General features: G+C 41.8%; 2 protein-coding genes across 3 annotated transcripts in view; both read right to left on the bottom strand.

Moving 5' to 3' along the window:
- Positions 1–16,871, bottom strand: part of LOC144721280 (endosome/lysosome-associated apoptosis and autophagy regulator family member 2-like) — a 38,085-nt gene extending 21,214 nt beyond the window's left edge. Inside the window, exons 1-6 of the mRNA XM_078598777.1 lie at positions 16,600–16,871; positions 7,283–7,403; positions 6,587–6,773; positions 5,707–5,854; positions 4,243–4,332; positions 120–231 (exon numbers count right to left, since the gene is read on the bottom strand). Of these exons, the coding sequence (XP_078454903.1) occupies positions 120–231; positions 4,243–4,332; positions 5,707–5,854; positions 6,587–6,773; positions 7,283–7,403; positions 16,600–16,716 (775 nt within the window). The 5' untranslated portion in view covers positions 16,717–16,871. The remainder of the gene's footprint in view (positions 1–119; positions 232–4,242; positions 4,333–5,706; positions 5,855–6,586; positions 6,774–7,282; positions 7,404–16,599) is intronic.
- Positions 16,872–17,897: 1,026 nt separating this feature from the next.
- MEIG1 (meiosis/spermiogenesis associated 1) lies at positions 17,898–22,387 on the bottom strand. Of its 2 annotated transcripts, XM_078598775.1 has the most exons (4): positions 22,280–22,363; positions 21,679–21,804; positions 19,895–20,034; positions 17,898–18,254 (listed from the first exon to the last, which is right to left on the bottom strand). In XM_078598775.1, exons 3-4 carry the CDS (start codon positions 20,015–20,017, stop codon positions 18,126–18,128), a joined length of 252 nt encoding a protein of 83 aa, XP_078454901.1. In that variant the 5' UTR covers positions 20,018–20,034; positions 21,679–21,804; positions 22,280–22,363; the 3' UTR covers positions 17,898–18,125. The 2 variants fall into 2 exon arrangements, with proteins under 2 accessions (XP_078454901.1, XP_078454902.1); XM_078598776.1 differs by lacking the exon at positions 21,679–21,804 and having other exon boundaries at positions 22,280–22,387.
- Between the last annotated feature and the right edge of the window lie 241 nt (positions 22,388–22,628).

The following is a 22,628-nucleotide window of genomic DNA, read 5'->3' as shown; positions in this document are numbered from 1 at the left end:
GAAGGAGAGAGCACACACTGTGCGGAGCATTGCAAGCCGAACTTATTATCGTCATTGTTGTTCCATTCGTGCCGTTGAACAATGGAGAGTGCGGCCGTTGGAGCTGCTGCTGCAAACACCTGTGATGTGAATGCTGCGCATGCGCACGGGCTTGGGATCTTCATTGTCCTTGTGCATGACCATGCCCGTTGTCCTCCAGTACAGCACATTGCTCCCTTTCGGCAGTTTTACCTGTGCAAATAAACACAAGACACACGTGACAATTCGCTCCCCACCGGTCATTCGATGAACTGTCACAAGTAGAGGTCAAGATGCGATTACTTTGTTCTGCCCCTTGTGGTAAACGTAGAATCGATACAGTTTAACACGTATGCTTTCGCAAGCAATATCATCCATAACAGGTTTTTTTGGGGTTAGGTCGCGTATATATTTAACTGCGTCATTAATCCCGCCACCACCCCGGCACAGCCGATTCGTAAGGTTTGTCACATACCTGATGTGCTTTTGTTTGTGCTTTTACAGCACTGCAAATGCAGCATCACCAAATAATTCACCATCGAAGCATTTCCCAGAATTCCAGTTATTACCACCGACCAGTCCAGGAAAATTGCGTAGGTCAGAAGGTGCAAGTGATGTGAGTGGAAGGAAAGAGATCAAAAGGAAGGCAGAAGAAGAGGTGGGGGGGCGATGTGGTGCGACCGGAGACGGTGGGTGGCCCGAAGAGTGGAAAGAGAGATGGCGCAGGACAGGGCAGCGTGGAGAAGGTTGGCAAGGAGAGCGGAACACCCCACACATGAGTGGGACAAACGCGTGTGGAAGAAGAAGAAGACCACCGACTCGTCCAAAGAAAATTAATCTGTGACACATTGAGGCATTTGACAACCGGTAAACATGTCCACATGGTTTAACACGTAGGCTTTCGCGACCAATATTATTCATAATCAACGTTTTTGGGTTTAGATCGCGTTATTTATAAATGTGTCGTAACCCTCCACCACCCGACACGGCCAATCAGTAAAAAAAGTGTCACATTGACAAAAGACAAATAGTTCACTACTTTAGCCCACCAGTGTGTTGAAGCGTGATACCACAACATTTACAGTTATTGTAAATGTTGTGGTTTCATGCTTGTTGTGGTTTCACGCTTCAACACACCGGTGGGCTAAAGTAGTGAACTATTTGTCTTTTGTCAACGTGACACTTTTGTTACTGATTGGCCGTGTCGGGTGGTGGAGGGTTACGACACATTTATAAATAATGCGATCTAAACCCAAAAACGTTGATTATGAATATCCACGTGGACAATGGTGGTGTGTGGTAATTACATTAGGGTTTCTCAAATTCCACTCCTAGCACCCCACCATAGTCTCCCTTTCCAAGCGTTTTCAACTTCTATGTTCTATTTAAAATTGCGTACGGTAATTCGTTACACGCTAACAGACCCGATGATCTTGAACACATTCCCTAGCCATCCAATGTCTTTGTTTAAATCGGCACTGTCTCCATCACGTGTGGGGGGGGGGGGTGCCAAGAATCAGGTGTGTGCAGCGTGCGACAACTTAATTTGTACTTGAATGGGGATGATTGATTAACGTGAAAAGGCGGATCGAGGTGGGGTGTGAGGAATGGAGTTTGGGAAACCCCGAGCTCAGGATTGTGAATTCCCGTCCCACAGATATGTTGAAGATATAGAATACAGTACACCTTGTGTTTACATAGCATTCAAATGAAACGACATCTCCAAAAAGTCGCACGAAACAGGGACGACGACAAACAACACCAATTAGGAGATGAAACTATCCAGGGCGGAGAACGAGGTACACTAGCCCCTCATGATAGAAGAGTGTAATTGTCATCAACGCTTGAAGATCATCAAGCGATATTTACACCGCGATTCCCATGCAGTGCATCTCAAGGTGCCCTGTGGCAGTCTACGGGACAAGGTGAAAACAGCACTGGCCTTTTGAAGTGGGCCTCGATCTGCCAGAAGGGGGAGATGATCCTACGTGGATTTTCCAAATCAAGTCATGCGCAAGTACTGGTCTTGCTCAAATTTTTGGGACATGATGCCAGCATACATTTCCCGTTCGTTTTCGAATATCAACGGGATCTTTAATGTCCACCGAGAAGCAGATGGCGAATATTTACTTGTTAATACGCGGGCAGTTATAACTAGACAGCTGCTGCTGGAACAGCAAACCTCTGTAACAATCGCAAACGCCGCATCATTTGGGCCCTGTCAGCGCCAATGGACAGGAACTGCCCAAGGTGACCTTTATTTTTCCTCTATCGTGTATAAACACACGCACTCTACAATTGTATTAAACACATTCGTACTCTATGATGGCATTGTGCTGTATACAGTGTAACCACAAGGAAGTCGTTTTTCCCCCATTGTAAACTATCCATGAACACTATGGGAACCTCATTTGCCAGTAAAAAATATGATAATTGGTTCTTTACCCTTCTATCTGGCAACAAAACTGACACCTTTTTACAAGGAGTCATGTTTGCATAGACCGCAATACCTGCAGTCATAATACAAACAAAAGAACATAACTCTGATAATGTGCACTGTCCTTAAAGTTGATTGATCCACACCCGAGACAGCTTTCCTTAGAGCCTAGTCTCATATGGGTTGGACCAGATGACGCCAAAAGGCTCATACTCTGATGGTGCATTGTCTTTGAGTTGCGCGCCTTTTGGCGTCATCTGGTCCAACCCATATGAGACTATGCTCTAAGGAAAGCTGTCTCGGGTGTGGATCAATCAACTTTAAGGACAGTGCACATTATCAGAGTTATGTTCTTTTGTTTGTATTATGACTGCAGGTATTGCGGTCTATGCAAACATGACTCCTTGTAAAAAGGTGTCAGTTTTGTTGCCAGATAGAAGGGTAAAGAACCAATTATCATATCCATGAACATTCAGCATAAAGACAAGGCCAATGACATTAATTGCATTGAATAGTAATCTACTGCCCTTTGCCAATCCACTGCTGTATGAACGTTTATCCACGTGGTGTTGTTGGTCATGGAGGTTGTTTTAACCATACAGTACTTCACCATGCAGCTCAGTGCAGGGGGTGTGGGGGGGGATGAACAGGATAATTCAGATATCACTTGCCACTGATACTGGCTGTGGCGGAGAATCAAAGTCACGTCGCCGGGCTCATTGCTCAGCGTGTTAACCACAGAATGATTGCTCCACCTCCCGCATTACATTTGTATTCAAACGTGTACATTATTGCATATCAATGCTTGGCTTTATTTTCGAAGGGAGGTAATAGATACACACGTAATATTTAAAGTATCAAAGGGTACATAACAGCATACATTATAACCTTGGCATCATATTTGAACACTAAGAAGTGCAGTGCTTGTGGTTTAGCCTGCATTTAAGAAGTGCATGTATGTGGGGAGATGATATTCACCAATTACATTTCATACAATCCTAGATTATTCCTTTACCAGATTCAAGCCAAGGTACCAATATCGCACCTCGATTAGCACCGTTAGCTACGCACGGTGGAAAATAAGTTCAACATACACACATTCATTGTCTCTACGTCACACTCACATTACTCTCAACCGCAATAGCTCTATTAACGTATAACCCATCTTCAACCATTGACAAATTGTGTCCACATTCTACATCTGGTTACAAACATGAAACCTCATATGCATTGCAAATCCATTGTAATTGGAATGAGAGAAGAAAATAAATTAATTCGCCCCAATCTCCCCCCCCCCCCATTCTCAGAAGTATTTTATTTTTATTTTCGCAATTCAAGCGAACATTCAATTAACGGATTATTATTTTAGTTTTGTTTTCAACGTTTTTTTTTTGTATTGTTGCTTGTTTATATTATATCTTGTCCGTGCAGGGGTTGTAGGCTCCATTTGTCTTGTTGTTACATTAGCATATCATTGTGATATCATTTACATTAAAGAAACACACTAAAAAAACCTTACACGTACTATTTACGATGTGTATTCAGCATTGTATACTTAAGAATCGATTTTAAATCAATGCATCGATGCAGATTTTCACCCCTAACCACATTACAAAAAAATTATTTTACAAACGAATTGGATGTCCCAGAGCCAATCAAATTGTACCAAACATAATTAAGATATATCCAATAACGTGTTCCTATGTGAATGTAGTTCTACTGCAGTATAAGTTCATACATGAATAACTAAGAATCATTACTAGCAATGAAGAAAAAACAATACTTACTTCGTGTGAGACCCACTTGCCAGTTTCAGATATTGGCATGTATTTAACATTGCCTTTGAAGTCTGTCATTTGACACTGATCATTTTGTACCTGAAGAGGACATTGACATTTCATTAAATGCACATTAAATGGCTAAAGCATTAAGGGCTACCACAACTGATGTACAATAAAATACAACTTCCAATTTTCGATTTAAAGCTTTTGTGACTGCAGGGATTCATCTTCTTGGTTCTTTCGGTAAAGTCACGTAGAAGGGAAATAATAAAATAATTTTAAAAAAACATACAAAAAAAGACAGACGCTGTCTTTCCGGCAGCTCTGTTCTTCACCTGAGGACGGCTGCTTGCGTTGTGGCCGAAACGTCGTGAGAATTTTATTTTATTATGTTTTATTTTTATTATTTTGTTATTTCCCTTCTACGTGACTTTACCGAAAGAACCAAGAAGACGACTTCCAATCACAATCGGCAAACAACTTGAAACCTGGCTTACCTGTGTTCACCATGCAATCTAATGACCAAGTCACATTAAATGCATCTCAGCTCATCAGCTCTTGTAAGCTAAGCAGCGTTGGATCTGGCTGTTTACTTGGATGGGTGACCACCAGCTCTTGGCAGGTGTTGTAAGCCGTGGGGTTACATGTTGTGGCTCGGTGATGGCAGTGCTCAGGGTCACATGCCAAACACTCAAATAATTGCAATAGCAAAACATCCCAATGCAGGGCCCTCTTGAATACGAGTCTTTAGGCTCAAGTGAGGCTTTCCTGGTTAATCATTAATATTATTACGGATGCAACTATGAAATGTAGCAGAATAATCAGCCCACCAGTTCCATCACAGTCACTTTCCATATCAAAACAATTTCACACAATTTATACTAGTAGTTAAATAAGTTTTAAGATTCCTGCACTTGTATTAAAAGTGTATGCATAGCCATGTAAAAACAAATGCATTTTAAGTAGTAAGGGTATTGCAGTCAACAATACATTAAAAAACCGCATCAGTATTTTTTTTCCTGCATTGTTCAATGACACCATCTCAAAGAATGTTTAATCGCACTTGTGGGTTTACATCTTCCTTGTGAGCCAGGCACACTGTCTGGTTAATATGAAAATAAAGCATTCCGTTTTTAGAACGCATGTTTTACAAGAATATGTTTGAAAATATTTGAAGAAAAAAAAATACCATCACAAATTATTATGAACTGTGGTCCTATTGCCTGGCGTGCATGTAACCTTATATAACCTTGAATTAAAGACCACAGTGCAATTGTGGACATGCAACCCAAACTATGGATCATATAGAAAACCACTGTCATCTGTATTCCTTCAACGGAGGAGGAATAGGAAAACTCCACAATCTCTCTCGCGCTCCTGAAACCCTCTTTGTCGTGGCTAGCAGATCCTCAACATTTTAATGTAGCTCCCGAACACATATCGCCGTACGCAAGAGCAGAATATGCTTACAAAGAATTCAAAGAACATGTTGGAGTCGGTGTATTGGTACTCGAACGCAATGGTTCCCTCCGTCTTGAGATTCACTCGGTAGATGAGCGAAGCAGAGCAGTCATCTCTGTTTGACTCAATATACTGATCCTTTGGAGTCCAAAGTGACCTGAAAATAAAGTTAAGCATCAATTTAAACCTGCTGTTAGATGATAATAACTTTAGAAAAATATTATTGTGGTTCTACAAAGGATGTACGGAGTTTAAAAAGATGATATATTAACTGCTCGGGTATGTGTATAAATGAAAGAGCAAAATTTGATATATCATCAGTGTCTGGAAATATACAGCACTTTCCCTTACATTTGTTCTCTTAGATCGTAAATGTAACTTTTTCTAAATCAGTTGCTTGAAAATATTACATGTATAATGTACACTGAGTGACCAAACAGTTTTGACCTTTAACGATGTTATATAAACACTTTCATTATTGGATGGATTCGTCTATAAATTATTTTAAAATGCATAACTGTGCCCTAAATTGCATTGCCTTTAATTCAATTAAGTAGAATATGGATATGCGCACACCCCTTGGGATCGCTTGTATCAGATGCTGCTCCTTTGCCTTTCTCTCGCCAGTATAAAGTAGCTGCACTATACTGCATTGGTTACACATTGTACTCGGTTCAACATGAGAGAATGAACACATGTATACATTATCAGAGTTATGTTTTTTGTTTGCATTCCGACTGCAGATATTGAGGTCAATGCAAACATGACTCCTTGTAAAAAAGGTGTCAGTTTTGTTGCCAGATAAAAGGGTAAAAAACCAATTATCATATTGTGCTACTGGCAAATGAGGTTCCAATGGTGGAATGAACACATCGACGCGACGACTCACTGGTTGCAGCTGTTGACATCCGATTGGGGGTTTACGGTCTGGCTGCTGGATGCAGCCAAGAACCCAGTGGGAAGGGCATCCCACTCGTCAAAGCGAACCCCAGAGCCGAGGGAGTAGGTCCCAGGTGTACACTTGATGCAGGTCTCCGTGGGGATGTTCAGGAACTCTCCCGACCCACATGAGAAAGCTAAGTCCAGGAAGCGTCATTGGGTGTCAGAAACCAACATTATGGTGGCATGAAGATGAATAAATGCTGTACCGGTGGAGCAATAATAATTTTAAAAAATGTAAGCGCTCTTCTGCGTGGGTTATCACGGGGGCGCGTGCTGTACAACTCTCCGATGGGTTTTCGCTTTGTACTGCGTGATGGCCGGCAAGATGTCCGACGTTTTAATCCACGTGCTGAGAGCAATTTCAGTTACAGAGTTCCTGAAAAAGCTCACAGCACTTTGGAGTGAAACGTTGGACATCATGCGGAACAGCACGCGGTACAACCAGAAAACAGATTGATGAGCAATTAAACTGCTTATCGTGCAGTGCACACATCACTACGCCACTACCCTCCCGGTATAATTTCAGCAACTCTGTCTTTATGTACGCTTCCGCCAACTTCGCACGGATGTGTTTTGCCACCACTTGCACACCCGTCGTCTCATTGCGCATAACGATGAGTGCGAGAGCGTGATGCTTGCTCACAGCATTCTTTTCCTTGCGTGGGTTCTGGAAATCCTAGGCAGCTGCCGGGTATGTTGGGTATAGCCACCCTCCATCGCGAGTTGGTGCTGTCGCACTCTGTGTACTCAAAGTGGTAATCCACCTGTAAAAGACAAACAGAAGCATTAAGTACCGTAATACTTCTTTGGTTCTTTCGGTAAAGTCACGTATAAAGATAAAATAATAAATTAAATAATAGCATACTACGACGTTTCTATTGCAACACAAGCAATCATCATCAGGTATAAAAGAAATAGCAACACAAATCTAACCAGAAAACTATAGACAGACATATAAGCAGACAGATATCACAAAGATACACAGAGAGAGAACACAATCGGCACAAAGAGAGAGGGATCGTCTCTGTGACAAGGCCTTAAATATAGAGAGGGGGCTGAGAGAGGGAGGGGGCAGAGAAAAAATTAGCATGTCAATGAGTGGACGACGACGTGGTACGGTACGCAAGCTTGAAAATTAGGAGAAAGACACACTAAAATTAAATAACCTAGCAAAATATCGAAATGTAATGCTCTTCCACCTGCAGCAGTGCCAATTACTGCAGTGCATTACGTGTACGATTTTGCATTCGTAAATATCAACAAGGAAGCTATGTAGTGCACCCTTTGACGTTTCTCCTCCTGCACTTAAGGATCATCATGAAATTGCTTTAGTTTCGCTATTAGAGCCTCTGGCATCTATACTGAAATTTGGTGTAATTTAGGCAACGTGCAGAGATCCACATTTTTGATACACAGCTTACGAAGGCGTTTCTATTCAATTTTCTTAACTAATAATTGTCAGTAGGAGTAGTTGTATTTGCATGCCCATATCTCATTGTGTGTACAAGTTGCCCCAATGCTCCAGGTCTTGGGTAAATCTCTACACAAGCACCACCAGTACATGTGTGGTTGTCAGACGACATACTCTGGTGTATAATGGAATTTTTTAATAGCTCATTTTATTTTTTCAAAGGTACATGTTACGGGTTTTTTTTTTAGTACATTGACATAATGAAGAGGTAAAGCACTTACATTTTATATAAACCTTATAGAGTGCATATATATAGATGCTTTTTCAATGTCAAAGGTTACACACGTCTGGGCTAAAAGCGAGGACAAAATGTGGAAAATGGGGCAGCAAAAATAAGAAACAATACAATTAACATTGTAAAAAAATTAACCCGCAAAAACAAAGTTTTTCACTCTAAATCCTTTATATGCGTGGCGGCTAGAGGCATCTCATCCTCTGGCTTGAGATGGCTGCCACCTATGGGTCAGATGATTGTCTGCCAGCATTAAGCAATTGGTAATAAAATATTTTTAAAAAAATTCCCTAAACAGTGTAACATTTTGGAAAAATTTTTTCACGAAAATTAATTGTCACGCACAACGAGTCTGTGTGGAAAATGTCAGCTCGATTGGATCACGGGAAGTGGGTTAAAAAACGACCGAAAGATTTGCACGGTCGTAAGCAAGCAAGCAAGCACGCAAGCACGCAAGCAAGCGAACTTAATATAAAAGATTTAAAAAAATAGCTGGCCACGTGGATGAGAGCTCAGAAAGCCGAGCTTGCACTGCTGAGATCCTGGGTATGAAAGGGGGAAGCTACCTGTGGTGAAAAGCGTCATATCAAGAGTAGCAAGTTTATGGTGTCTGCCCGGTCAGCACAAAAAAACATCCATCACATTCGAATTTTTTTTAGCTAAATTCTATCCCTGAGGATTTTAAAAGTACTATATTTCGTTTGTCGTGCGGCTAAGAATCTCATAGCAGAGCTTTATGTGAATATGAGCTCCTGAATGTGCTTAGAATAAAATTGTCACTCGAAGTATGTATATATTTTTTATAAGTCTTGCTGAAAATGTATTCCACGTGCCTTTCTCCCATGCACGTGGCACAATGCTCTGTGAGATGTACAAATGTATTCTTCACGTCACATCATGCCACTCATAGTGAAGTTGTAGTAAATTGGTGCAAACGCCTATATGTTATTTGACGAAACAAACCGATTCGCTAATCGAATGATTGTGCCAATCATCAAATCACTATGGGGTGTATCCTTACAAATCCATAGTGGGGACTCACCCAGACGCTCTTTAAAAGTCAAAGGAATTTGCCTTCGCAGCACTTGAAGATACATTAAACTCTACCTTTTAAATATGTCTCCTTTGACAGTGTTTAGCCGCCAGCTATATAGCAGATGTGTTGAATGTTACAACTTATAACCAAATCAGTGGCATTGCCCTCTTTTATAGTTTGGAGGAGTTCTATTGTAGCCTTTTCTGTCTGTGCTTTGTTGCAAATGAAAAATGTTCAATTTCCTCCAATCCTTCATTGTTTATGGCTCATAAACCTAAAACTTGGTATCACAGTCCCTATTCTTTGCGGGCTTTGTAAGCCGTATTATCACATACGGCGGCCACCGAGACTAATCTCGCGTGGAACGCATTACAATGCTTCGATTCGTGTCGCAGCTTTCGTTCAGCGTCTCAATTTGACGGCAGAGATCACCATGGGGGCTCTCAGGGGTTTCCTGACAGAGCACATCCCTCCCCAATAAAGTATAGGCTAAACGATGATGCACTTGATATGTTTGTATTTTAATTAACTGCGTCACTTATTTTAAGTCAAACGCTATAGTGAGTGTAAAGTGAATGTTTGAAAAGAAACCGAAGTTTTCTGTTGCCTAGACAGGATTTGAGGCAAGGCTAGTGCTCCCTTTCAAGATAAAATGTCCTGCTGTGCAGCTCAACATTCAGACTCCTGGCAACTTCTAAAGCTGATAAATACCACGATGAAGTTAAGAGGATTGGATGTCTAAAAAAAAACCACCTCTTTTGTCAGCCTGATGATGGTTGAGCTAAAACGAAACAAGACCACAACACTGTGCTGCATTATTCTGCAAGTACTGTCAAACACAAATTAAACCACGTCACCACATCACCATTGAGAATTTGCGAGCACACCACGCATACAAAATACCCAGGAAACTTTTCACCGAGTCTCAGACTTTATTCAGGGCAGTACTGCGTTGAAATGTTTTGGGTTATTTCATTCACGGTGTCGTATGCGAGGAAAGTGCAGAACCTGGATAAATGTTACACATATGACGGTTTGAAACTCAGAACTTCCATCTTCAAACCACCTCACAGCCCCACTCCTACAATACAAAGCAATGCATTGCTGCACCTGAAAAGTCCTGGTGGTCACATGTCTACTCACAAGGCTCCAGTCTGGGTAGCTTCCAAAATCTGATGAGTTTGAGTGCGTTCATGATGATCATGTCTTTATTTCCAAATCACATCCGGAATTTAGTTTTTCTCCCAAGATCAACTTGGCAAGCTTCATGGCCCAATTTAAAACAAAGATTTAGTGAACAGTGGCCGATATACTGTACTGTTTATGTGGAGGTGATAGTCGAGTGGTTTTAATCTTGCAAAAGCATTCATTCTCTTCGTGAGGAATGTGAATGGCTCAACAGGTAAGACCAGTTCTCTCCACGAACAGCTTTTGGCGAGTTTTGCTCTTGTGTTGAGGTGTGTGCTTGCATGCGAGGCGTTTTTAACTCGTGCAGAATTTCTCTCTCTTCATTTAACTTTTCCTGCGATGACAGAATCGTGGCAAAGCATGCCTACCTTTCTCCCGCCCACAGTGCCACACTGTTTGCTGTCTCTGCCTGGGCAGAGCATGACAAGTGTAGGTTCTACGAAATCATCAAAATGGTAAAACATTTACTTGAGCAAACAAAGCCTCACTGAGTCACAGGACACCTTTTCAGGAAGGTCTCGCATCGGAGCCGAATCCATGTAAGTGTTTGTGGCATTTCAGAGGAAACTGGAGTATCCTGTAAAAATAACCTCTTGTTACAAGCAGCTCTTTTGCCTACTTCAGCAATTGTTTCTTGCTGTGGTTGTCCCACCTGATGACGGACGCTTGTGTTGCGCCCGAAACGTCGTGATTTAATTTATTTTGTTTTATATCGACGTGACTTTACCGAAAGAACCAAAGAGAATGGATCCCTGCAGTCACGAAAACTTCAAATCTAGATTGAACTTTGTATTCACTCCAGCGGGCACATCACAAATGCCAAAGTACGTTGGCGAATAGCAAATCAGCCGGTATCTGAAATAGCCAAGAGCCAGGAGGCTTCGGATCTTTGAGCACATTGACCGTGCTGATGTGTTGGCAGATCACACGAGAGCTCTGCGTCCGATCATCGACGGCCTTCCTGAGGATCAGGAGGACCTGCTACGCATCGGCTGGGGGCCTGCGACTGAGATCCCATCGACAATGTCTCTTGTGACATGGGAGACTAATATTGGGGGAATTATTATCCACGGGGTTATCCACGAATTCACTCCTCTTATCCGTAATAAAAATTGCGGGTTATCGGACACCGTTCCGCATCGGTTTATGGGTAAAGTCGTGGCTAACGGTGGATAATTGGAAGAATAGGGCCGTGGGTATATAAAGTGCATGGACCCTAAAGCTTCTGTGCTTAACAGGAGTCGCAAGTAATAGGGTGTCCAAAAATAGATGTTCTCCTGTACAGTGCAGTAAAAAACCGTACATTTTCAATGTGGAAACAAAGCCATGCAGGAAAGACTAAAGAAAACATTTGAGTACTGCGCTTGAGAAATGTTATAAAATAACTTTAGAGTAAATATTACTGTATATAATGTAAAATAAAACTTTAAAAAAATAAAACCCCCAATGTATGAACATCCAATTAAATCTAAACAAATGCTGTATTCAATATAATATGCACAAAATCACCATGCTCACTTAGATATTGACAACTGTATAATAATGTAATTGTGTTCTCAATATGAATGCTGAATGAATGCAAAAATGAATTGATGAAAAATGAAAGCGTGTTTGTGTGTATATTTTATGAAACAAAAAAATATAATCATTATATAAGTGTTAAAAAAGAATGATAATTCCATTATGAGCAACTCAGAGCTGTTTGAAGACAATGAGCTCCGGACAAAACAGCTTAAACAAGGGGAAAGGACTTCACAGATATTTTGACTGCAGGTCACATTCGAGGCCATTGTAAATATCCGCAAGTGGAAATGGAAGGGCGGGCTACTGGGTTGGTGAAGGAGTGGGGGGGGGGCAACTCTGCTTCACATCGGCAGCTCGGTGGACTCTTTATGGAAAGACAAGGCCCACTTCGTGGCAGTAGAAAGACGCAGTTGCACTTTTGCTAGCCAATTCCCGCTCACAAATCCATGAAAGCCTCGATCAATCTCACGACTTTTTTTTTCTCTTTGAGCAGGGCCCGGAGCATTGTTTGGCCAATTTAATGAGTGATTTTGCTCGTAGGAGGAAATCAGACTATTGTCACAGTACCGTATGAAGAGACAGAGCCCAAGCAAATCATGGGATAACTAAATTCAAGGTCCACATACCGACAGGTTCACAACCCTGTTTTGGTTTATTTGCTAGGAATTGCAGTGAATCATGAAATTTAAGTAATGCACTGTTGTTTTAACTACCATATAAATCAAGTCGGTGGTATATACTCTTGGTGGATTTGTATTTGGGTCTTAGAATTGTAGGGTTCCAACAATGATGTATTCATTTACAGTACTGTAACCTGTGACGTTTAAGCTGTAGTATTTTACTTTCATTTTCCATAACATGGACATCGGCACGGTATCACATCTTTTAAAATGAATGACATCTCAATTCAGAAACTATCTATGGGATATTTTGGTCTACTCCGCGCTGGCCAGAAGTTTTGGAAGAGGTAGGAGTACCGACACTTTACCCCACCATACACAGCCTGCCCGATCGAAGGCAGTTTTCCCATTTACACTTCCGGTGGACAGAGTTGTAGGGGCGGTAAAAAAAACATTTCCCATTGTTTAAACTTCCACGTCGAGATACCGAACGGGTGACCTCTGGATTGCAAGTTAAGTCTGCTAATTATTACACCCCGGTAGCATCCATATATTCTATGATTCACTGTACAGTACTGTAAACGTAAGTAAACAATTGATTTGCAGCACAATTTGGGTGACAATTATTAAACCGTGGATAGATGTCCATCTATTTCACAGCACAGCACTGTATACGGTTGTCGTGTTCTGGAATAATGTACCGGGCGGTCCAGATGTCTTGTGACACCCATATCATTCTCTAAAACGTAATATTTGTTTTAAGCTAGCTTAATTTAAAATACAAATTTATGTACAAAGGGGAAACTAAAATGAGGGGTCAATTCATTGGGGGGTCACAAGACATCTGGACCACCGTGTACAACTCATACTTGCAAAGCAAGTCTTCTGGGTTTTAGGCCACGTCAGTATTGCACAAGAATGTCCTCCTTGAGCAAGTTGTCATCTCCCTACGGCAAGTTCCGAGGTTTAAAATATCCCACTCCACTGACAGATTTTCAAGTAAAAAAACCCCAGAGGTCCACATAAACTTCACACTTTTAATAATTTATTACAAACCAAAATCAGCAAACCTGTTCCGTGCATATTTTCACTCCAGCCACGTTGGTTGACCTTTACACGCAAACTCGGGTTGCCACCTCTTCCACAGACCAAAGCCCGACATATTTCTTAGTCAGCTAAGGTCTTTCAGAACTATGCAGGACATTGCAATAAAGTTTTACATAATACAGTACCGTCAGATATGTGATACAAATCAGTTCCTGCCTCCGAAAAAGAGATTCCAGGGGTGGTAACCCCAAAGTAAAGGGAATTGTTTACAGTAAAGCAATTGTGCCATTGCATATTGTCGTAAACGGTAAATCGGCACGTAGATGCACACTGTATAGTCCATAGTACATGCCGAACAGTGTGTTTAACATCCAATGCAGAGCATTCATGACTGCAGTAAAACATAATTAAATGCAATTGTTGGGAGCTATGCTAAAATGTTCTCTTACAGAAACAAAGCGCCTGATGCCAGTGACATGATTACTTTTTGGACATCTGTGAAAAAATAGCTTTATCGCCCATTGGATTCCTCCAGTAAAAATAAAGATTCTGAGGAGGTAACTTAAATCTAGATGGCAATACTTAAATTGCATATGTTAAATAAGGCGAATTAAATAACTCGAGTACACCAAGTGAAGTATTTATGGTTTTCTGACTGCCTGCCTGATTGAAGCGAGCTTTGTAGACATAGGACGGGCATCACTCTTTCTTGAGCCACGCACTCTTAGTAACAAAGACTCGTGTTGTGTAAATCCCAACGCAAACGTCGAAATAAGAAGCTAATATTGACTATGTGTAGATTAAATTTCGATTTAAAGCTTTCGTGACTGCAGGGATTCATCTTCTTGGTTCTTTCGGTAAAGTCACGTAGAAGGGAAATAATAAAATAATAAAAATAAAACATAATAAAATGCTTATTTTATGATAATAAAATATGTTTTATTTATTTATTTCCCTTCTACGTGACTTTACCGAAAGAACCAAGAAGATATGTGTAGATTGTTTGTGTGCGTCTCTGGAGCTATGCACTTTTAAATCGAGATTGAAAACTCATTTGTTTAGAACAGCTTTTGTGTTTAGCTTCGGATGCGCTTTTGCGGCCGTCTGGAATGCTCTTCCGATATTAGGAGCCACTGGAGCTGTGCACCTTTAAATCATTTAATATTGAAATCTCATTTCTTTACAACTGCTTTTTGTGTTTAGTTTGTTGTCCTTCCCCCCCTGCACCTCCGATCAGCACGGTTGGCCACGTACGGTGTGAAATAAGTTCAACATACATCATCGACCATTTTCCATCTACTGCTGGATAAAGGCCTCCTCGTGCTGCCACTATCTATTATCTCCCTCCTGGCACAATGCGCTGATCTCATCGGTGATTGAACTCTTCGGTGTCCTTGGATTGTCACTCCATCGGTGACACTATGTAACACAATTTTTGTTCCTGGGTACTAAGTGTTATTTTTTAATTGTTTATGCCTAAAAGTATAGAAAATGTCTATTATTCCCCACAAACTTTGCTTTTGTGACCAAGACTTTATGTGAACGAAAGACACAAATGCACACGTTTGCTCATTGCAAATATGTAAATATAAAAATATCACTGTCCTGGTCACAAAAGCAAAGTTTGTGGGGAATAACAGAAATTTTCTGTACTTTTGAGGCATAAGCAATTTGGAAATAACACTACCCAGGAACAACATTTTGTTCCACAGTGATAATCATTCCTTACACCAATATGTTCTGCACAATCCCAGCTACATTGTGCACTTGTTTTCGTTATTGTTGCATTTCACTTGTCAGTGACCATGTTTCAGTCCCACATCATATTACGCAATATGCACACATTGAAAATGTTCTTCCTTAGACGCACTGTTTTGCTGCTTTTCGTGATTATAAAAATACAACAAAGCGTATATACGTACTACTCGTATTGCAAGACCTCGCTCGTTTATCAAATTAATATTTATTTAAAAAATTTGCTTGTCTTGCAAAACACTCGCAGACCAAGTTACTCGCAATCCAAGGTTTTACTGTATATGGCTTTCGAACAGTACTTCAAACTGCACTTGCTTTGCCTTCATAGTAGTGCATCGTCTTGATCCCAGCTCGCTTTTAATGGTGTTCTACGTTATCCCTACTCTGCTTTGGTTTAGTTCTGTTCCTCTAACATATACCGCATAGTAATTTATTTCGCGAACTTGTGCATGGCTTTACTATTTTAATCATATTAATTCCGAGTCCAACTTCGCAGCCGTCTTCACGAACTTAAATAATTTCCTGCAGTTCATTTACATTTGCTGCACTCGAGTAAACGTAATCACACGTCTTGATGTGTGTCATGTGCAATATACCGCAGTGCACGTTACATAATGTAACACTTTTAAATAACGTGTAAGCTGTATCAAAGCATTACAATATAAATCCACGTTGTGTTGATACGTCGTCCAGAGTGTTTAAGGAATTCATTTCCTGTAGTTCCTGTTCTAAGGAACTGAACGCATTGTTACATTTGCCTAGCGCCACAATTCATAAGTAAAACTCAAGCAATGTAGCGTCAAAACTGATTAAACTAGGCTTGAAGATTTAAAAGTAAATATACATTCATTTGATGATAGTGAAACGTAACCAACCACCTTTCTTATTAGCACACACAATACATAACATTGACATTGATACATTTAAATGTGCTGCATTTTAAATGTAAATGTGTATGTTCCGTAGTACAGATCAAGACTGATAAATCGGTGAGACGACGTGAAAGACACAAATAATCACACGTCTTCATTACACAAATTCGAAAGTGACATCAACAACTAAAAACACGAGTTCCTTTGCATCTTACCGGTGAACACACGGACTGTGCTGAGGCCAGCAGTAAACGTGAAGTTAATAAGAAGGCTCCAACAAAAAGTCCTCTTTTCAGACCACAGCAAGTGGAGGCAGCCTGTTTCGTCCACATGTTGGTGGGACCATTCACTTCCCGGCGTATCACACGAGTGGTCGGTCTTCAGTCAAGTCAGCTGTTTCATTCAACGTTTAAACGAACACGCGTACCACCAACGCGGACCCTTCTTTCACGTGTTACTGCGCCTCTTCCGTGGGGCGAGGCTCTTCTGTAAGTGGCTGGAGGTGGAGTTTGCTCCACCGAAGCCAACTTTTCTCAGCCAAATTTTCTCAATGAACACCCCGCCCCCCTTTTCACGCTTAACAATTGCCATAGTGGCCACCGTGTAGTACGCTATCTAAAGTCCTAAACCTAGACAAGTTATTTGGTGATGCTGCTGCGCTGGCAGTGGTTCCCCTGGCACAAATAAAAAAAAACATTCGTCGACAACAGTGGCCTTAAAATCGTAAATGGAAGACTTATAGCAGCTGACGTTTTGGTCAACGGCCCTTATTCATAGCATAACATGGTTTATATTCCTGAGCCTTGCAAGCAGGGTAGAGGAATTTATGGGAGCCAATTTAAAATTAGTTTGAGTGTCCTTTTAACATTTGCTGTCCAATATTACTGAGAAATCAAATGTTACGTACATTCATGTGTTCCATATATTAAACAAAAATGATAAGGTTTGTCCAGCAGTTATTTATTCAACTATGTATTAAGTTAATGTGAGGCATTCATCCCGTCTTTCTGGCTGAACGGTATTCAGTTTGAATGAGATGGCCTTCTGTCCTTTTGTTGCTGTCATTTCCACCATAGAAAAAGACATTCACCATGCACGGACATGCTACTGCAGTTATGGTCCCCACTGTTGAAGTGACACGCCACTGCTTTGGGCATATTTCCATGGCTAGTTGATAGAAGATGTTGGACACATCGAACGCCAATTTTGCAAAGGCCACAGTGGGGTTTTCACGTGATGATGCAATAAGCCAGATTGGTGCATGTAAACGTAGAGTGTCATAAATTATGCCATGGGTGTTTTGGTCCATATATCAGTTGATGTGAAGATACACATGTTGCATCTTCTATGGTTACATGGGGAGGTGCCAGGTATGCTGTTGTTATTGCTATTTTGCATAGTGGTGTGTACTGTACTAGTAGATCGCTGTAACCACAAATGTTTTTTTTATTGGTGGAGCGCACATGGATTGATGATAGATATCATCACGTGTCGATGAAAAATACACATTCAATAACATTTAAGTATGAATTTATTAACAAGTCACCATTAGTACATGCATTATTTATATCAATGAGGTCAACATAATCTGTAATCCACATTTTAAAAAAAAGCAAGTGAGATTCGCTAAGGCAGTTCTACCAATGATTCTAATAAAAGCATTTCACATTTACATTACTTCAAAGTAGATGTAGAGGCAATCAATATGATACATGGAGCTGTCATGAAAGTAGACCCATTCTCAGTAGGCATACACCTTGACTTTGTGAACCTCCTTGTCCTCACACTCCCTCTGGCGGTTGTAGTAATAGAACGTGTTGTCACGCCTCTGAAGTTTTTTCACGTAGCCTGTGTCTGGCCAGCGGTCCACCTGCAAATATTAACACAAGCGTGAACCACACGTTACACGAATGCGTCTCCATTGTTCAGCACCTGGTGATGGTACCAGTGAAGACGTGCATCTCTTTTATACCGGAATCTTTCATTTATGGAAAATGCAATGTAAATGACGTCTTAAATTGTATGTGAAATATGACACAGTACTGTATAATTTAATACAACTGTGTTGTATGGCATTCGTAGTGCAGTTGCAACTAATGTATTAGTAATCAGAGGAAGACACAACACATGGTTTGTATCTTGTAAATACTTACTGGGTGTTTGACATAGGTATGAAGCTTCGAAAATTAGGTAAAACGACTTAAGTCATAGTCAAGTGCTCCAGTGAGGTCATTCAGTTGGCGCATACAATTTAAGTGATGAATTATTCAATGGTGCGACTGACAGCCAGTTATACTTTTTACTAATTAACGAAGCTTACAATTGTGTCAGCCCAGCACACACACCAATGATACGCACATACTAAATAACAGCGATTAGTTTTTTTTTGCCTATTTAATGACAATAAAAACACAGCACATCAGTCGGCCGGAAAAGGTGGGTGTAAGCCAAACTTGAAAAACACATGGAAAAGTCTATTATAAATCGCCCTCACCTTACTCAAAAACCTCCCAAAGGCTTGCTCCAGCTAACTTCTCTGCTTGCGTCTCGCTCTACCACGCTTAACGTGCTCTTCACTTCAGCAAGCAAGACCCTTTCACGAAAAAATAACTTCAACCACAGTTAGATGAGTGGCTGGTGCTTCTCTGCTGCTGCCATCATGACCTAGAATTCCCTTCTCTGGCAATCCGTGCTTCTGACTCACACTGCCTGCCTCTGTTCAAGTCCTTGTTATTGTGTTCCCAAATGTCATATTGCGCTTCGTCATCTATGACTGGTTGTGTTATATAAAAGTGTCGTCATTTATACCTTAACTTAGAAATATATACCATGAACCTGCTTCATCAGTTGGCCCTATGCCCCACGATAACTGTATATCGTTTTCAGATGCAGTGTGTACTGTAATGCATACCTGTCAACCCCTTATAGCAGTGCCTACTTTATTGATAATTATCAGTGCCTACTTTATTACAGACCAATTCAGACCTTATTGGTCACCCCGTGCCCTTATAAATCTCAACGTTCATCCTCCAAAGTCCCATCACAAGGCAGAAACACAAATACACTAAAATAAGAATAAAATAATAAAAATAAAACATAATAAAATCATTCTCACGACGTTTCGGCCACAACGCAAGCAGCCGTCCTCAGGTGAAGACCAGGTCTGTCGGGGAGACAGCATCTGAATGGTCTTCACCTGAGGACGGCTGCTTGCGTTGTGGCCGAAACGTCGTGAGAATTATTTTATTATGTTTTATTTTTATTATTTTATTATTTCCTTTCTATGTGACTTTACCGAAAGAACCAAGAAGATGAATCCCTGCAGTCACGAAAGCTTTAAATCCAAATTTAAGACGAAAATAAATTTCCCGTATTGAAATGGCTGTACACCGTATGGACCTGGACACTAAATTTCCCTGCACAAGAATACGGGGGGGGTAACCCGTGTGGGTTTTCACAGCAATGGTAATGTATGTGGCAGCTTGGCTTGAGTGTGCCATTGCAGTTGACCTCGGCCACATTCCTGACGAGGCGGTACTCCGTCTCGTCACGGTAGCCCGCCTGCTGGAAGCGGTAAAGATCCTCCACCACCTCGCTCCACGACCTTGCCCGGCTCATTGTCTTCGGATTCATCACGGAACGACTTCCGCCTACAGAATATTCCAACATTCACACAAATATACACGATTACATTTAAACATAAAGAAAGAGCGATAACATATTCTAACATTTTCGTCGTAGTTCGTGAAGCTCACATTTAATTCTCCGTTCAATTCTGGGCCTCATAAAGCACCAATATGGTCCTAAGTACTATAGTATAGGAACCTATTTTGGGAATCACTAGATCGACTCAGTTAAACATCGGCACTGAGAAGCCAAGACCGGTAGGTTGTGGAGCTGAATACATAACCCCCTTCAATTCAGTTTCGTAGGTGATTGCAAACAGCACTTGCCCTGACAGGTTATAAGGGGGGTCTTTGTATTTGTATTTGGTGTTTTTAAAGGTATCTATATAGGTATCTATATAAAAGTAAAAAAAAAATTGTGGGTTTTTTGTGGGTTCATGTGTTTGCGCGCTTGCAAATGATTTGCCTCTACAACGGTGGGGTTACGTAAAACAAAAATAGCCAGGTACCACGCCGTAAGCCCTGCGGTAAGCAAGCGTTATTCCTTTTTCACATCCGTCAACATTAAATTAGTTTAATTAGCGATTTAGTGCGATTTTTGTGCGCTTACCTTTTATTTATTTATGACGCGTGCACGACCATACCAACTCACGCGCCTTTGGTGTGGGGGACGGTCCATGCCAAGTCGTACGCCTTCGGTGGGAGTGAGGGGGACATTTTCTTTCGCGTAAAAAATGCTATAAAAATACACTAAACGCTCACGTTAATTCTTCAGTGTGTGATGTCCCCCCCACCCCGATGCGTGCAGTTATTACTACTACACAGTCGCTACAGGCTACCACTATAGGCCCTAGATATTACTGCAGAGCGGCCGGGGAGATCGTGGCTGGGTGGGGGGGGGAGTCAGGGGTAGCAGCCCAGCCCCAGCCTGACAAGGTGCCACCTCGGCCGGCTGGACAATCTAGGCGAGGCCGGAGGCTCTGCATGGGACTAGGCCTCACCACGCCACTCTGTCAGGTCAGTACTTTGTGCTATAGAGTCGATAAATACTGCTATAGTCAGCATGTACTGCTGTAGTGATAACAGGTACTACCACAGTCGGTATGCACTGCTGTAATCATAGCAGGTACCACCACAGTCAGTACGCACTGCTGTTAGATTTTTAAGAGTACTTTTGAAATATTTTTTTTGGCCTGGGCAACGCCGGGTATTACATCTAAATACGGAATGTTATTATGATTGTTCTGGAATCTATATATATATAAAAGGCAAATTTGTGAATATGTGTCCGTTCGAAATGTTTAGCATACTTCCCGACATGCAACAAACTTTAAATTTGCCATGTGGGTACTTTCCAGACTGTACACCATGCTAAAATTATAAAAATAGACTTGTATTTTTTTTTTGGGGGGGGGAGCACAATTATGCATATATTTTGCACGGCAAATGATCTGTGACGTCACATCTGTCATGTGACCCATATGCGGAAGCGTCACGCAATGTGCCTGCTCATGTAACGCATTGGTTTATTTTTACAGTCGTTTACTGCCGTACGCACCCTGAAAGTTGTGAGTGTCTGCAGCAAGCGCGTGTATGTGTACCTATAGACGCGCGCACGTGTGTGTGGGGGCAGCAGGTGTGTAGTGATTAGCGCGCTGCGCTACGAACCCGGCGACCCGAGTTCGACTCCCGCTCACGGCCACCACCGGTGACGATTATTTGAACCGGTCCTGGGCCACCCCTAGGTCGACTCAGCCTCAAACGAGTAACTGGTGTGGTGTGTGAACATCGCCACTGGGGAGACAAAGGCGGCCGGGCGTGGTGAATCCAAGTCCCGGGCGAAGCCGGGTAGTTAAAGCTAGAATATATATGACAATGAATGATTACATATATTGTGAATCCGCAATTAAATGAATGCCCCTTTGCCACGCCTTGTCGATCACTGGGACATGTGAAGAAGAGCTTTATCGCTTATCGGATTCATCCAGTATAAATATTCTGACTCTTGTTTGAACATTCCAGCTTCACCAGCCACTGATGTTATCCGTGGCCTCGGATCGATCTCTGGTTCATTGCACAGAGTGTGTGTTGCTAACCACTGCGCCACCGCTCGAGTTTATTGACTTTATTACAGAGAGCGACAGTCAAACGCCATTGCGCGTTCAAAACTTAGCGAGTATAAACACGCGAGACAAACCAGCAACTACCACCGAGACATTATGAAGCTGTTCAATCAATCCAACATCCTTTTAATCCGAACAATGAATACCTTCCTTGACGTTGCAAGCGGCCAAATCCACTCGGGGAAGAGGGTCGCCGGTCGATAGGAAGCGCCGTTGTCAAGTTGTTTACGAAGCCGTTGCTAGGCGATGGCGGTAACCAGGGGCAACCTTCGCGCTTCGCCAATCGGGAGTCGCGTTGCTAGGCGGATTGGTACCAACATCAACCAATCGGCGTCGTCAGTACTTACGAGAGGACGGGGGGAGAGGGGAGGAGGGGCGGTTGTGACGCCGCCTTTGATTGGCTGACGAGCCCGCGCGAGCGGGTCGACGTTTTTGATTGGCTGACGAGCCGCGCGAGCGAGCCGATGTGTTTGATTGGCTGACGAGCCGCGCGAG

This window comes from Lampetra planeri, chromosome 11, assembly GCF_965212315.1.
Source record: "Lampetra planeri chromosome 11, kcLamPlan1.2.h2, whole genome shotgun sequence".
Classification (NCBI taxonomy): Eukaryota; Metazoa; Chordata; class Hyperoartia; order Petromyzontiformes; family Petromyzontidae; genus Lampetra; species Lampetra planeri.
Note: the sequence above shows the minus strand (reverse complement) of the source record. Positions and strands in the feature narration are given on the sequence as shown.

What these genes read in the sequence shown, in the direction of transcription:
- MEIG1 (XM_078598776.1), bottom strand. Translation starts at nt 20,017, where the DNA reads ATGAATCCGAAGACAATGAGCCGGGCAAGGTCGTGGAGCGAGGTGGTG. An exon ending in TCGTCAGGAATGTGGCCGAG is followed by an intron (nt 18,255 to 19,894) that starts GTCAACTGCAAT and finishes TAATATTTGCAG; the next exon opens with GTGGACCGCTGGCCAGACAC.